The 17144-nt window shown below is 52.7% G+C and overlaps 1 protein-coding gene across 3 annotated transcripts in view; it reads right to left on the bottom strand.

Annotated features, from left to right (window-relative positions):
* WHRN (whirlin) overlaps positions 1–9844 on the bottom strand; it is a 51590-nt gene extending 41746 nt beyond the window's left edge. For 2 of the 3 annotated variants that reach the window (XM_027687833.1, XM_027687832.1), the window contains exon 1: positions 9138–9844. In XM_027687833.1, the coding sequence (XP_027543634.1) occupies positions 9138–9737 (600 nt within the window). In that variant the 5' untranslated portion in view covers positions 9738–9844. Of the gene's footprint in view, positions 1–1145; positions 1245–9137 lie in introns of those variants that run through there. The other variant, XM_027687834.1, reaches the window with a different exon arrangement.
* Positions 9845–17144: the final 7300 nt, after the last annotated feature.

The raw sequence follows: 17144 nt of genomic DNA on the forward strand, positions 1-17144 counted from the left end.
CAGCTCCCTCAGCTGCTCCTGCTGCTCCAGCCCCTTCCCTGGACACTCTCCAGCCCCTCAATGTCTTTCCTACCATGAGGGGCCCGGACCTGGACACAGGACTCGAGGTGTGGCCTCAGCAGTGCCAGGACAGGGGGGCATTCACAAAGACAGCCTCTGGATGGGATTTCTGCAAGGAAAAACTTCTCCCTCCCAGACACACAAGTTGCCTTGTGTGCAGCAGCTGCAGAGATACCACCACAAAGAGACAGCAGAACTCACCCTGAGTGTTCTTGGGAAAGCCTGTTATCTGATGGGCACCCTGAACCCAACCCATTTTACCATTAAATAACAAATTCCATCTCCTTAATCCCCTCTGCAGAATCAGACAGCGCAAGGCTGCACCTCTATCTCCTTCCTCAAGCCATTCCAGGGATTTGCCACATGTTGTTCAGGGCTGCTGTGTTTTGCTCCAGCCTCAGATAAGATTTGGCTTTGCCCCATCCCTGAGGTGTTTGAAGGCCGTGGGGGTGGAAGGTTTAACTCTGGCACCACAGTGTGCAAGCACACCTCTGCCAGGAGCCAAGCTGAAAGAAATCAGTTATTTGGATCTGGGAATTAGTGCCAGAACCTTTAGCAGAGAAACAGCCACCAATTGCCTGGAAACGTTATTAGAAGCAGCAAGTGCCAGAGGGGGGGGGCAGAGTGATTCCATAAGGCTGCTGAGCCCCTGACAACACTCTAGTTAATTATCTATTGAGTCCTCTGAGAGTGAAGTAGATGGTTTAAAATAGTCAAAAAAAAGCAAACACACATCTCATGTGCCCACAAATATCTTAAAAAAAAACAACAAACAAAACAAAAGCAACACAAAACCCAAAACAAGACAGAGCACATGATGTTCTCTCCTACAACCCAGACTGAAACCCAACCGTGCCAGTCCTGCCCAGCACATCCCACTCCACTGTGGGCTCTCCTCTCCCATCTTCATCATTTTCCACTTCTCCACGGCCCTGAAAAGGCTGAAGGCTGCTTAAAAGCATCTTCCAGGCCGCCAAAAATTCCCCCGGTAGGAACACAGATGTCAGAAATCCGTGGCAATTAATCACCGGGATCCTTCTGGCAGCCTGACTGGATCTGCATTCGGATACAGCCCCCTCACTTACCTTCTCTGCTAATGAAAGGAGCAATCTATCCCACTCCATCCCTTCGTGGGGAAGAGCACAGTTGGATACAAGGAGCATTAACTATGAGCCATCCTCCCCCTCTCCACCGGCTGAAGCTGTTTTCTTCCGGCAGCAACAGCCTCGCCGGGGCCGTTTGACTGCGGGATAATGGGCACGGGATAATGGGCACGGGATAATGGGCACCTCCAAAGGTCACCATGGAAGTTATCCATCGGTGGAGCATCCCGCACTCTGGCACCAAGTCCCCCCAAAAAAGTAAGGCACGGGCTTGGGAAAGGAAAAACTGCATAGGAGAAAAAGTGAGATACCACAGGAGGGAGGCAGAGGGAGCTTTTACAGCACATTCCGGCACCGAGGAGGGAATGGTTTGCAGGAGTTTGTTTAACCGCTGTTTCCTGCTCTATCTGGGGGTGCCCCTGCTGGACAAGTTTTAAGCTTGTGGGCTTAGCCAGACTGAGGAAAACGATCTGGGTGCCAGCGGGAATGAAGCAGCTCCCTGGGTGTGCTGTGGAGGGGAAGGGGCTGCAGGACCTCAGGAGCTTTTACAGGGAGATGGATTGAGCCAGATCAGCTGAATGGTTCCTCTGCCAAGACAGAGCAGAGGACAGCAGGCAGAGGCCTTTCCTGCCCTCAGAGGCTGGCTCCAGGGACCATCTGCAGGCAGGATGGATATAAGGCCATTACAGGTCCCACTGCACACCTTGGGTAAGGCCAAGTTCACCAGGTACAGTGCAAACACACAGGGAGAGACTGTCCCCTGCCCCAGGTTGAAACCTGGAATTGTAAATAAGATGTTTTGCATCAAGTGGTGCCCAGAGAAGCTGTGGCTGCCCCATCCCTGGAATGTTTAAGGCCAAATTGGACAGGGCTTGGAGCAACCGGGTCTAGTGGAAGGTGTCCCTGCCCATGGCAGGGGTGGAACAAGATGAGCTTTAAGGTCACTTCCAACCCAAACCATTCCAGGGTTCTATGATTCTGAGTGTATCCCATCCCCACCTTGCCTGACAAAGAGCAGGGAACTCATTCTGGGCAGAGGAACTGGGAGCCTGGGCTGCACTGACGTGTCCAAACAGCTCATCCCTGCACGGGAACAAAGAGAACTGGAACAAAGAAAAGGTGACACAGAGGCAGGTGGGGAGAGCAGGAGACAGAAGGAGGGAAGAGGGAAGCACAGGCACTCCAGATGGAGCGAGAGCAGCGGGTTCCACAGCACAGGGGGTGGAGGGTGTGACACGGCCTCCCATCAGGAAGACAAATGGGAATTGCAGGAGGCACAGTCCAACCTCTCCCCCTCTCCCAAGGCAAAGGTGACAGCAGTCGGGCTTTCAAGCAGCAGCATTTATGCAAACAAATGCAAATAGATGCATAATTATGGTGATTGCACACATTTAGCCCCAGGGCAGCAGGGAGCCCACGTCCCTCTCACCTGGAAAGGTCAAATGAAATCTTAGCCCCAGGCCCTTCTTCCCAACCCCTGCAAGGGCTGACAGCCCCCAGCCCTGTTCTGTAACCTCCCACCCCTCCAAGCTGGTCACTGCCCAGTGCATCCATCAGGAAGCACAGGACAATTATAAAAAGAGCAGAAAACTCCACATAACTTTATTGGTGCAAGCCAAGGGATGGCAGGTAAGGGGGATAAGGGAATAAGGGAAATCTAGATCAGAGCACTCCCTCTTGTCTTCTCTTTCCACTCCACACCAAGCAATGCTGAAAGAGGTCACACAAACCACCACCAAGCCCATATTGTTTAGATAACACAAGTTACTTGGGGGGAAAACTAACTTTTAAAGAATCAATGTGGGGAAGCGAGCAGGACACTGGACTAAGCACCAAGGACATCCAGTCAGAGCCTGCACAGAGCAGAGGCCCCTCCAGCCTCCCCTGCCAGCACATCCCACCCCGAGAGGCTCAGAGGCAGCTTCTGAGCCCACCAACAAGAAGCTGGCAGGAGCAGGGCTCCCCCAGCCTGCCCAGCTCCCTGCTCCACCTGGATTTACCAAGCAATCCTGACAGGGAGAATTCACAGAGCACCCAGCCAAAAGAAACTAAGGCAAGTCGTGTCAGCAGATGCTTTGGCAGTTTAACTGAGGGGATTTGGAGCTGAATAATTCTCCGAGCAGACACTGAGGAAAGTGTCAAGAAAATCCATCGTCTTCCCCCGAGGACACAGGGACTGAGTAAAGGATATTTTAATTCGTCAGCTCTGCTGCACACTGATGCTTTTGTTTTTTCTTCCAACAGACACTGGAAGGAAAGAAGCTTTTCTCCTTCAGGTTATCTTATCAACTTCTCTACTGTTTATTTACAAGGAGCCCACTAAATGACATTAATGCTCCAAGAAGTCAAGGATGCCCTAACAATACTAACCTGATGAACAAGCCAATAGTGGTGCCAAGTGCTATCATCCCTGCATTATGAGGAGAGGAGAGATTAAGGACCTCATTCTAATCTTTTGCATCAGTATAATGTCATTTGATTTCATTAGGGCTGACTGTGATTTGCTGGTGTAATGAAGGGAAACAGATGACTAAGTAACTTGCCCACTGAGGGAAATCAGTGGTACAGCAGCAAATATAACCTGCTCCCACCTCTGGTGCCACAGCTAAACCCGCATTCCCGCAGAGGCTCTCTGCGTGTGCGAGTTTATCCCGCTCCAAATCAGATGAGGTGTTAATTTGGGAGCTCAGACGAGCTCACAGCGACGGCAGAGCATCATCTCAGCACCCTGGTCAGCTCCAAGTGAGGTCCGGCGTTGAATCTGCTCCGCCACATCCTCAGATCTGCCTGTGAAACCAGGAACAGCCCTCGACAGATCCACTGCCATGAGCTCTTCCCTTTAAGGAGCGTTAAAACTCATTTTTAATGCAGGCGGCTTCAAGTTCAAGCCCGACTATTTCCCCCCCCTTTACCTGCTGACTTTCCACTTTCCATCTTCTCCCTCCAAACTCGTGTGGCTACAGCAATTGAAAAAGAATCTGTTTGCAGGACAGAAGGGCAGAGCAGAAACCCGTGGCACTGCACAGAACCTGTGTTTTAAGCTCTTTTTTGAGTGCAGTTCTTGGGGTTTTTTTTTGTTTCTAAGCAGATCCAGACACCAAGGAACAGATTACTGCTCTAACTATTGGGGTAGATGCTAGTCACATCCTCCTGAGCCATGCTCCAGCTCCCCGAGATCCCTTGGGAAGAGGAGAAGTTTCCAGCCTCTTTCTTTAGTGCCTTCTAAAAATACAGACACACGGTGATAAGCACACAGGCAGTTAAAGGAACACTGCTGATATCTTTACACAACTGGGGATCAATGCATTCCCTTCCCATTCCTGGCTGTGGGTGACAATCCACAGCTCCAAGCACTTGGAAGGGTCAAACCCCACCCAAATCAAGCTGCATTCATCCCTCCACGGCCCCAGCGCAGGGGTGATTGCTGCCCACAGCAAATCAGCAGTGTCAGCTCACAACAATCAATTAATTTGGCATCACAAGAAACACTGAAATGAGATTTGCTCTTTTGTAAGCTGTCTGCAAAGGAAAATTGCTCTAAATACGTTTCCAAGGCTCAGGGCTGCACGTTTTCATTTCTCAGAGGTCTTTTAGCAATATCACAAGCACCTGGAGCCCTTCCTACCTCCCGTGAAATATTGCAGTCTCTGAAGAGACCTCCTTGCCTGCCACCACGAAAACCCAAATTAATAGAACATAAAAGGAGTTTTAATCTCCTTTTAATTATTTTTAAATGCCCACTTGGCACCACCAGAGCAGGGGATGGAAAGGCTGGTTTGGAAGGAGTGAAAACCTGTGCTTGAACAGAGAGATGGTGGTGGCAGGTGATGTGATCCCCCTCTGTCCCAGGCAGGGGAGGAGATGTGATGTGATCCCCCTCTGTCCCAGGCTGGGGATGTGATTTGATCCCCCTCCACCCCAGGCCAGGGAGGAGATGTGATCCCTCTCGGATGTGAACCCAAGACAAGGGGCTTGAACCCCCCCCAGTTCCTTCAGAATAAACTCGATGCAAATCCAGTGACTTCGGCAAAGCCACCCCGGATTTACACCAGGAGCACAGAATCACACCCCCCCAGCCTGATGGACACAAATTAGTGCAGTTTTGGGGATTTTCATCAAGCTTATCCAGGTTTGCCCAGCTGTCAGCACAAACAGCAGGGCCAGTGATGGAATCAGTGCAGCTCTTTTGAGGCTGGTGTAGCTCCTTAAGCCAAATCCTAAACCTGGAATGATCCATCCGAGTCGAGCAAACTTTCTCCCATCCCCTTCCTCCCTGAGTGATTCAAAGGGCATAAAAACCTACTGCAGAGCAACAGAAGTAAGGGGTGGGGGAGAAAGGGGTTGCAAATTTAATGCCGACTCCAGATTATTGGAGAAATAACTCCCCGGGTAACATTTTGATGGTCTAAACCCACAAACAGCTCAATTTTAACTACTCTGCACGAAATATGACAGGTTATCAATACAAACTTTCAGCACAACTGCTGAAATACAGCAGTATATACACTATATATATAAAATATACATAGTTTATAGGCACAGTGTAATGTCCTACATAGCAAGGCTGAGGAAAGCCAAGCAAGCTCTAAAAATATGGCAGACAATACAAACTTCTTCCCTGACACCATAACTCACACGCCAGTGATCTTTTGCTAAAGTGCACTCTTGAATGCTGCAATGATAGAGCTGTAATTGTAATGGAGTCATTTAATTTGGATTTGGATGAAACAGCGAGCACAAAGCAGACAAGGCATAAAACTCCACCGCTCCCATAAAGGTTAAGAAGCTGCTCCTTAAGTGAATTGATTTGGAGTGCTGAGGTAATCTTGCAGTTTAAGTCAGAATTGCACTTTTGATGTAATTTACACTACAGTATCTGCAATCACCACCGTGCCTGTCCCAGGTCACCAGTCAGTTTTGAGCTGGGACAACGTGCAGGTCAATGTTTCTTCTCTGCCCAGCGTTGGGGCAGTTTTCACCTGGCGCCATGATTTCATTTTTGGCACATCACAGTTCTGAATGATGCCTGAAAATACAAGCAGTAGACAGAATTTGCTGCTACCCCACAGTCAGTGCCTCTCTCCTCCTAGAGAGGAGGGCTGGAAGTGGTTGGGCTTCTCCTGGATGCCCAGATAGGCAGGAAAAGGCAACTGAGCTACCACGACTCGTAAAACCAATGCAGCGGCTGCCGAGTGCTCCCACGAGGCTGCACAAACAAATCAAGGCAATGTATTCACTCTCTGCTCTGCCTGAACAGCTGCCTCGCTGCCACACTCGCTGCCCAGCACCTCTGAGCACCCCAGCAGGCACAAAGTTGGTTTCTGGTTCAGTAAGTTTGTCGCACTCACGCCAGGAGCAGGACGAGCCCGGGAGCAGCCGAGGAGCCTCGGCGAGCCCTGCCATCGCCTCACGCCCCAAACGATGAGCTCTGACAGCTCCTCTCACAACAACACACTCAGCACATGATGAATAACAACGCTGGCCCAGACAGACAGCTCCTTGCTGCAGGACAGGAGGGATGGAAGTGCAGCAGGGCTGTGCCCGCTCCCAGACGGACACGGAGCCGGAGCATCACTCCGCGGGCGGGATCGGGAGCTGAGCTCTGATCAGACAGACTCTGACTAAGAGAGCTCAGCACAGCCCCGGCTCTAAAAGCAGGCAGGCAGCGTCTGGGAGATCAGCTACACAGCCAGAGGGGTGTATAAAGAAAGGCTCTCTCTTCTCACCTTTCCCTCTCTCCATTTAATCCCAAGTACAGCGCACACGTGAATTCCAGGACCAAGCCCAGCCTGTTTATCCAACATTTCTCTCTCCATTGATCCACAGAGAGCAGACCAACAGCCAGCAGGGAGGAGGGCAGGTCACAGAGGTTTGCTCTGTTCAGGGAGACCAGACCACATCCAGAGAGGCCTTTGCAGAGCTGTTAATGCACCCACTCTGAGCCCCAGATCCCAGGTTTCAAGGGAAAGCAGAGAATATGGGATCAAGCCACCCTGTACATCACCACCTCTTGTCCCTGCAGCTCTGACAGCCTGTATGACACCCAAAACATCAGGCTGAGGTGTTTGCTTCTTAACCCCAGGGAAATCTTCCAAAAACTGCCCTTGAGCATCACTGAACTCGATCTGCTCTTCAGTCCCCACTCCCAAATGCAGGATGTGAGGGCAAATTAGCACCTGCTTCATTTTAAAACCTCCAAAGGAACTATTAGAGCTGCAATAAATCACTCCATGACTCTTCCTCAGCAAAGTGTTTCTACCACCACCACATGGGTCATAAAAACCCTTCCCAGGTGTAAAAAGAGCCCAGGACCTCAAGAAGGTGCCAACACAGGGCAAGCAATGAATCTGTTGTTGAAAGTTCAGCTCGCAAGCAGACAGATTCTGAGCTGCTCTTTCCTATCAGGATCATATTAACAAAATATAGCTCTTGGCAAAGCACATCCTACAGGAATTATTTCTGTGCAGGAAGCACTTAGTTTCACTCAAAATTAATAATGTCTGAGAGACATCATGTACATTATATCAGAGAACAAACAGAAAGTGATGTGAATTACCCAGCAGAGTGGGATGAATTGGAGATGAAGTCATGAAAGAGATCATTTCTAACACCTGGTTTCTATCCATCCCAATGGCATAATCAAAATATGGGGGGGTTTTGCAGTCTCCAGGGCACAAAATTGCAGGCTCACTTACACTGGTGTTGTTATCATCAGGAAAGAGAAAAAGAAAAGATTCCTACGAATATTTTCCCTGGTCTCAAGATTACCAGGGACTCATTTCCAGCCTGGAAGACGTGCCCTTGCCCGGGGCACTGATTTAAAGCTGGGGCAGGGACCATGTAGGTTGGCTGGGAAGACTCTGTTCAAAGCTGTGGGTGATTAATGCGCTGTCGGAGAACACTCCACGTGAAACAGGCTCCCAACAGAACCACTTGAGCTTATTATGGAAAAATTAAAGCACAAACAGCTGGAAAACGGCTCTCCATACACTGCCTACAAATTGCTACTCTAAAAAGTCGATTCTCCAGCTCGATAGGTTTGTGCCTCGGGAACGCTCCGAGCTGAGCCCACCCGCCACAAGATCATCCCTGTGAATGGTTTGGGTCACTCAAACACGGATTTGCCACAGAACACCGAGTTTCGGGTGAAAATCTCACAGTTTATGGACTTCCCCACCCCCATAAAAGCTTTTATCGATAGCCCTCCTGCTGTTCTGTACTACAACAGGTCTCCAGGGCATGTGGAGCCGTGCTGGGAGAGCGGGAGCCCTTCCGTTGTGTAACAGTTCTCCTTCTCCCCCCGCCACAGTCAGAGGGGGATCGGGGATCTGCTCCTGCTCTGGGCACGATGCAGTCCCGAGGGGGCTGTTCTGCCTTTCCGTGCCTCAGTTTCCCCATCTTAGGGAGGACAAACACGCTCTAGCTGCTGGAGTACACGGCTCAAAGCCCGGCTTACGCAGATCCCCAGCTTCCACGAGCCTTCCAGGCTGACAGGGAGCCACGGGCAGCATCGCTGCGTTTCAGAGACGTGATAAAAGCGCAGGACGAGCCTGCCGTGCCCAGAGCCGCGTCGGCAGCTTGGTACTGCCCTGGCCATCAGCGGGCACCGCTATTCCCACCGCAAACTTTCCAGCCGGGCTGAGCGCACGGCTGGGCGGGACGAGCCCGATCTCTCCGTCTCCGACACGATGCAAACCCGGAGCGGCTCCGCGAAAGGCTGCGGGTTCCCTCTGGATAAGGGGGAGCGGGGGGCTCCGGTCCCACCGGCGGACGCGGGATGGAGCAGCGGGGGGAGCCGGGGGGATGAGGATGGACGGGGCGCACAGCGGCAACACCCGGGGAGGGAGGGAGAGAGAGAGAGAGATCCGGGCAGGGAGGGAAGGAGCGACGCGGACACCGGGGAGGCAGAGAGGGACCGGGACAAGGCGGGACGGGGGAGAACAACCCTCGGAGCCCGGTCGGCACCCGCCTTACCTTGACCGCCTCGGCGTGGGTCACCCTGTCCAGGGACTTGCCATTGACCCCCAGGATCTGGTCTCCGACTCGCAGCCCCTCCCGCTCGGCCAGCGAGCCCGGCTCCACCAGCGACACGTAGATCCCGACGCCGTGCTCGGCGCCTCCGCGGATGCTGAAGCCCAGACCCTCGTGGGCTTTGCTCCGGCGCAGCGTCACCTGCCGCAGCTCGCCGGGGACCACCGGCGGCGGGGCCGGGGGAGGTGGGGGGCGGCCGGGCGGCGGCAGGTAGGGCCCCTCGGCCGTGTACTGGTCGAAGAGGAGCTGGTCGGAGCGCGGCAGGACGAGGCGCAGCAGCGGCAGGAGCTGGCGGCGGCGGGGCCCGTCGAGGAGGGCGCGCAGGGAGCGCACCAGGTCGCAGACGTTGCGGCGGCCGTGGTAGGCGTTGAGGCAGAGGATGAAGCGCTCCCGCTCCGCCTCGCTCAGCAGCGCCGTGAGCGCCTGGTGCAGCCGCCGCACGTTCGCCGAGAGCGGCCGCGGAGCCGGACCCGGCGCCGAGCCCAGCGAGCCCGACGAGGAAGACGAGGAGTGCACGGACACGCCGTCCAGCTCCGCGCTCATCGCGGCGGGACCGGGAGCGGGACCGGGAGCGGCGGGGCAGCGCGGGAGCGGAGCGGACCCCCCCGGGCAGGAGCGATGCCGCCCGGCCCCGCCGCTCCTCCACCTGTCCGTGCGCTCTCCGGCGGCTCCCCAGGAAATGACGCGCCCGTTGCCGGGAGACGGGTTATACAGAGCGGCCCCGGCGGCGGGACCGGACCCCCCCCGCCCCGCCCCAGCGCCCGCCCCCGCGGGACCGGCAATTAGCGCGCCCGGCAATTAGCGCGCCCGCTCGGCACCGCTCGTCAGCGCCCAGCCCTGCCCTGCCCCGCGCTCAGCCCTTCCAGCTCGGTATCCCCAGCCCTGTCCTGCTCGGCCCTGCCCGCTCAGCACCGCTGAGCATCCCCAGCTCTGCCCCGGGCTCAGCCCTGCCCGCTCGGCATCTCCAGCCCTGTCCCGCTCAGCCCTACCCGCTCAGCACGGCTCAGCATCCCCAGCTCTGCCCCGGGCTCAGCCTTGCCCGCTCGGCATCCCCAACCCTGTTCCACTCAGCCCTGCCCTCTCGGCACCGTTGAGCATCCCCAGCCTCGTCCCGCTCAGCCCTGCTCTCTCGGCACTGCTGAGCATCCCCAGCCCTGCCCCGGGCTCAGCCCTGCCCTCAGCTCAGCTCCGGGTGGGAGCTGCGCAAGGTGTGAAGTCCCGCCACTCTCTCTCAGCCTTCCCGGCCTCCCCCCAGCCCAGCGGCGGGAATCGCTCTTCCCGACCCCGTCCATCCCGCCGCAGAGGTTCCCCAGCCCTCTGGGGTCTCGCCATGGCGAGGGCACTTGGAACAGAGGACGCACGGAAGAGGAGCCTCCCGAGGAGTCAGCTTACAGCCGGGAGAACAGGAACAGGCTGCCCCGTCACCTGAGCCCCGGGCGGTTTTTCCATTGCCCGCAGTGCCGGGTGTTGGGTTGTTGTTACCCTGCAGTGCTGGGCACTGTCACTGGTGGGTTACAGCCCTGGTAACACACCCGTTCAGCTGAGAAGCTCAGCACAGACTTTGTTTTAATCACAACTAGAAGGGATTTAGGCCCATGTGTTACTGACAGGGTGTCAAACAATGTATGATTGAGGAAACAGTTTTTAAAAAGAGAGATTTAGAATAGATGTTAGGAAGAAATTCTTTGCTGGAAGGGTGGGGAGGCCCTGGCGCAGGTTGCCCAGAGAAGCTGTGGCTGCCCCATCCCTGGAAGTGCCCAAGGCCAGGTTGGACGGGGCTTGGAGCAACCTGGGCTAGTGAAAGGTGTCCCTGTCTGTGGCAGGGGCTGGAATAAGATGAACTTTGAGGTCCCTTCCAACCCAAACCATTCTGTGATGTTGCGCTTGGAGTCCAACCCAAACTCACACCCTTCTTCATTTAGCAAACCCAGAGAAACCCTCCCTGTGAGGGATCCTGGTGATCCAGTGATCAAGAAGCTGTCAGGGCCACAGGCAGCCAATATCCCAAACCGCAGCCTGGATCAGCAGGATCCAGGGAAGCACATTTTTGCCAAGGATGCTGCCTCACATCTCTTCTCTGCTTCCACACCCTTAACCTGTGACTTCAGATTCAAAAGGGAAGCACCAGGATGAGAAGTCAGGGCAGAAATCCAAGGACTGCTTTTCTAGTTGCTGGATGAATTATTTCTTACTACGTGAGGTTTTAGTTTCTTTTACGTCTCTGGAGCACTGAGCAAAGACCATTTTCCATCTCAGTCATTTGAAATCTTTCTGTCTTCACTTGAAGTGCCTTCCATCTGCTACAGTAGAGGAGGATTAAACCTAATTCATCAGATGCATCTTGATAGCAGTAGAATTCATTTTGTTCATGCATATGATGGAAGAGCCTAAACAGCTGCATTACAAGTAGCTTTATGTATGAAAGCTTTGTTGGAGCTTTCAATGCCTTGTTTAAAACAAAACCAAACAAAGCAGATTGCTAATTGAAATTCGCGTTCTAACTGCGGGTGATAAACAAGCAGATGGAACAGTCAACATTGCTGGAAAGAAAAGGGACAATATAGGACAGAGAAGTGAGTAAAAACAAAAATACGCCTACATCAGCCAAACAAAGTAAGAGAAGGGCAAACAAGGTATTGCAAGTCTTTGAATTGCACTCAAACATGATGTTAATGCTTGGTACCCGCTCAGACTCCTCTATTTAAAGCACTGCTCTTCCCACCAGCGCAGTCGGAGCGTCTCCAGCCTTTTTTTATCCCACATGAAGACTCCAAATGTGTTAACACAAGCAGATGCAGCGAGAGCTGCCCCTGCTCTGCACTAACTCCAGACTGGAGAGGCACATCCAATGCTTCCCAGCTCAGCAGAGCTTGGCAATGCCCAAAGCACAGCCACCAGGGCTGTTTGGTGGCCAGAGCTGCCCAGTGGTGGCATTGGGTCCCTGATATTTTGACCATTAATCCAGAAACCATCACAAATCCAGTTTCCCAATTCCATCCCAATGCTGCCTGGCAGAAAAACACTCACAATGTCCATGTGAGGAGCTGCAATTGAGAATAATTCTGTTTTCCTGCTGCCACTACGGGCTGCTCATCTGTGGGATGCCCCATCCAGCTGCTGCTGTCACAGGACAGCTCCAAGGCTTCCCTTTGGAGCAGAGATGGATGTGATGCCTGTTCTAATCTTTGCTCACAGAGGTTTTAGATTTAGCTTGTTCACACCTTGGCAAGTTGGATCTTCACCATACACTGTCCAGCCAGGGACTCCCACTGCTTTTTCCTTTGGAGAAGAAAGGGATTGAGATCTCATGGAACCTCAGCTGATGAATTTCTGGGGGCTTTATCCTTTTCAGTGCTGTACACACCAAAGCCACACAGTTGAAAGAGAGCAGCACATGGCCTTGGGAAACAGGGGAAAGAGGGCGTTCATCCCTCTTTCATCCCTGGGCTCGGAAGTGTTCCCACACCTGAGCAAAACCTCTCCAATCTTTCTCAGCCCAGGTGAAGCTGCTGAACAAATGCCTCCCATCAGACTGCAATAGCAGCAAAAAGGGCCAGAGTCTCACTATTGTACATCAAAATGCTCCTTCGGGATTTCTTAGGAAGAAACTCTTCCCTGTGAGGGTGGGGAGGCCCTGGCACAGGTTGCCCAGAGAAGCTGTGGCTGCCCCTGGATCCCTGGAAGTGTCCAAGGCCAGGCTGGAGCAACCTGGGCTAGTGGAAGGTGTCCCTGCCCGTGGCAGGGGGATGGAATGAGATGATCTTTCAGGTCCCTTCCAACCCAAACCATGCTGTGATGGATTAACCATCCCTGGAGTTGTTCAAGAAACAGCTGGACATGCACTCAGTGCTCTGGTCTGGTTGACAAGGTGGTGATCAATCAAAGGCTGGACTCGATGTTTTCCAACCTGTGACTCTGTGATGATTTGGAAAGGGAGCTCTGCCAGCTGGGGAGTTGGCAGCAAGTGCTCAGGGTGGAATGGCAATGCCAGGTACAACGGCATCACCCTGCAAACACCCAGGCAAGTGGCCCTTTGGAGCCAAGAATAGTGAGCACTGAGAGTCCACATTTATTCCTGAGGAAACTCCTGGCTGGACTGGACCTTTGTTAACTGGAGGGGACACACAGACCCTGGCAATGGAACTTCAGCCCCCTCACACACACCAGAGAGCTTGAGAGCAGTTGGGCACTGTGCAGGCTCAACACCCAAACCCCCAAGCCCTGCCTGGCACACAGAGTGCCTTAAGGGCAGCAAGAGCCCAAAAGGTGTTATTCATTTTGGTCCTTTAAAATCATCCTTGCGGCACAAAATAATCCCATGCATTTGCTAAGTGCCACCTGAATAAATTGCCTAACCTTTCCACTTTAATCCATTGTAATCACTTTCCAGAGCACCCTCTGAAAAGTGAGCTCCATGTTTCCAGAGGAGCTGTGCTCTTAATTAAAAGGCACTGTAGCAAGAAGCCAAGGGAACGTAATTGTGGTTGGAAAGGCCTTGCTGCAGTCTGAGGGCTGAGGTGATCTGTGTGAGGAGGGCCAGGGAGGAAGCAGCAGCTGCCTGTGCTGCTTAAGAGAGTATTAGGAGATGGCTGGCACTCAGGGCTGCCTCTTGGCTAAATCCCTGTTTAGCAGATTGGCTCCCAATCCTCTGTCCCTGGCTGGTTTGTGCAGCCTGGACATGTGCTTTCCTCAGCATGGGCAAGAATCAGCTGAGTGCTGCAGCTGAGTGCTCCCAGAAATAGCCAGTGCAGAGGGAAAAGCATCCTGGAAAGGGGGTTTCTGGCAGAAGTCCCTGGGTTCCAGCACCATTCCTCTTGCAGGAAAGCTGAATCCAGCACAATCCAGACCCAAGTTCCCCTCGGTGCAGGGAGCTGCACAAAGAGCAGGAACATGCTCCATGTCTTCACTTCAGGCAGAAGTTGGGTTTAAAGAAAAGCTGTAGGAGCAGTGAGAAACCGTCATTTCAAGGGAGATTTTTCTAATGTCTGTGTTATGAGCATAAATGTAATCCACTCACAAGAGGAAGGCTTCCAATTTCTGGATGTTGCTCTGCTTAATCAGCCCAGGTTCTGTTTGACACATCCCAGACAGCAGCTGGGGTAGATCCTGAAGAGTCCAAGCAGGGAACTGTGACACTTCTTAGCTCCTTCTGTATCTGCATATCTACAAATATTTATGCTCCTACTGCTCAGTGCCACACTGAGACAGGACCTGAGCAAAGCCAATTCTGTGGGCATTTGTTGGTTTTCATTCTCAAACATGAGAATTTTAGCTCCAAACCATGAAGACACACTGTTTGCATAGGGTGGACACCACGGGATTGTAGTTTAGCAGTCATTTAGATACTGCCTGGATTAAAAACTAAATCAAACCAGAGTAATAGCTTCACCTATATCACCAGCAATATTTTGATTAAATGCCATTGGAATCCTTTGCCACTTATTAAAACCCAAAGTCGGAGCCATCCAAATTCAAACTAAACCGTATTTGCTACATTTTCTGCTGAACAAAAACCCTTTCCAAGTAACAGAAGTTTCACCCCAATTTGCCTGCAGTGATCTCTCCTCCGTGCCAACATCCCTGAGCTCAGCCCTGCATCACAGAGCCAGATGATTTAAGAGCTGCAATTCCTCCTCCCCTCACCGGCAATTTCTTGCACTTCCACTCTCTCCAGTCCTGCTTGAAATGCCTGAAAGAAAAAGCCACTTGCGTCATCAGCTGCTTTTTTTTCTCTATTAATGCCCAGCACAAATCATCACCAAGTCACGATCTAGGCCTGGGTGTCACGGACAGACAGAGCTGAGACTGGCAGAGGCTCAGCCTGTGGCAGTGCCTGGCTCGGATTTGGGCACCTGGGCTGGTAAAATTGGTGTATAAGGACACAGAGCCTGTCCTTAGGTGGGAGAGGGGAAGTCTGGTGAACCTGGCCTAGGGAAAGGTGTCCCTGCCCACTGCAGTGGGGTTGGAATTAGGTAATCTTTAAGATTTTAAGATCTTTAAGATCCCGTCCAACCCAGGCCTTCCTATGATTTTATGGTTCTGTGAAGTCCCAGGAGTGTTGGTGTGCACAACACATGCAGGAGCAGCCAGCCTTAGGGCTTTAAACAACTCGCTCCACAGCACTGGGTTATTTAAATTAACTGTAGAAATTATCAAGCAGGCCCAGAATTCAGCCCCAGATGAGCTGGATGGCAGAGGGGTGGCCAGGCTGGCGTGGGAAGTTGCAGGATGGAAGGGAAAGCACAGGCTCTTTACCCTCAGTGTTGTCTTCATGCACAATCTGGGGCCAAACTTGCACACAGGGAGTGCCACAGTACAAATTTATGCCTCCAGCTCTGAATTCTCCTCCTGCTGGGTTCATCACCTCCCCAGCTCAGTGCTCTAATCAGTCTCCACCCTGCAGGCAGGGAATTCCTGACGCTGGGTGTTTGCACACCTTGACTTCTCTGGGAGCTACAGGTGAAGCCCCTGGGCCAGTGCAGCACATCCCACACGAGCTGGGGTGTTTATTTATAGAACCACAGCATGGTTTGGGTTGGAAGGGACCTAAAGATCATCTCATCCCACCCCCTGCCATGGGCAGGGACACCTTCCACTAGCCCAGGTTGCTCCAGGCCCTGTCCAAGCTGGCCTTGGACACTTCCAGGGATGGGGCAGCCACAGCTTCTCTGGGCAACCTGTGCCAGGGCCTCACCACCCTCCCTGCCAAGAATTCCTTCCCAATATCCCATCTAACTCTGCCCTCTGGCAATGTGAAGCCATTCCCCTTTGTCCTGTCCCTCCATCCCTTGCCCCCAGTCCCTCTCCAGCTCTCCTGAAGCCCCTTCAGGCACTGGAAGGGGCTCTTAGGTCTCCCTGGAGCCTTCTCTTCTCCAGGTAAACCCCCCCAGTTCTCCCAGCCTGGCTCCAGAGCAGAGGGGCTCCAACCCTCAGAGCATCTTTGTGTCTCCTCTGGATTCACTCCAGCAGCTCCACATCCTTCTTGTGGATGAGGAGGGCTGTCTGGAGAGTACCAACTGAATTTGGGGGAAGTACAATCCCTTCCTAAAGAGCTCTCTTAACATATCCAACAATTCCAAAACAGACCTGAGCACTGCAGAGCTCATTTGCACAAGTTCAGCCTCCCAGCAGGTGGGAAAATCAGGGGCTTCTCTCACACTGAGAATTGACAAACTCACACAGAGCTAATCTAATTTGAAGGTATTTATCTAATTTGAACGCATTTATCTAATTCAAATAAATTTCTCTAAGTCCCCTGGTTGTGGAAGCCTGTCAGTCTGGCAGGATTTATGGGCCAGGATCCCAACAAGGTTTTCTGCAGTGGTGGAAATAACTGCAGTGGTTCACACCATCCCTGCAGGTTTGCATCAGGAGCACAACTCAGCCCTGCAAGCAGCAGAACTCAGCTTCAAGGGCTCATTGCACACATTTAGTGGGAACAAACACTTTGGGGGAGAAAGGGGGTTATTCCTTCCAACTTCTCACTGAGACTGTCTCCTTCCCTGTGCATTTATCATAATAGAGACTGTCCATATCCCAGGGGGGAATTGCAACACGAGGGAATCACCAGGGAGCAGCTCCCTCCTGCTGAGACAATCCTGGAATTCTGCCAAAGCACCAGGCAGCTCTCAGGCACATTCCCCATCCCAGTTTTGCATTGCTGAGGGTTTTGCTCCCCATTCAACCACTGCCACAGAGTTATGGGGTTGAGATCTCTGCCAGAGTGGGAGCCTGGAGGTGAGCAAACCTTCCCCAAACCTTCATCTCTCTCCTGGTGGGGATGATTTACACTGTGCTTCCTCCACTTAGAGAATTAGCAGGGCTGCAGGGTCAAATTCTTCATCCAAACCATCAGCTCATCTTCTCCAGCCTCCAAACCCATCCCTGCCAGGCTGGAGAGAGATGCTCTGGGCTCTGTTATTACAACACTGCAAGGAGACAATCAAAAGG

This window comes from Neopelma chrysocephalum, unplaced genomic scaffold, assembly GCF_003984885.1.
Source record: "Neopelma chrysocephalum unplaced genomic scaffold, ASM398488v2 Primary Assembly neopelma1_74, whole genome shotgun sequence".
NCBI classification, from domain to species: Eukaryota; Metazoa; Chordata; class Aves; order Passeriformes; family Pipridae; genus Neopelma; species Neopelma chrysocephalum.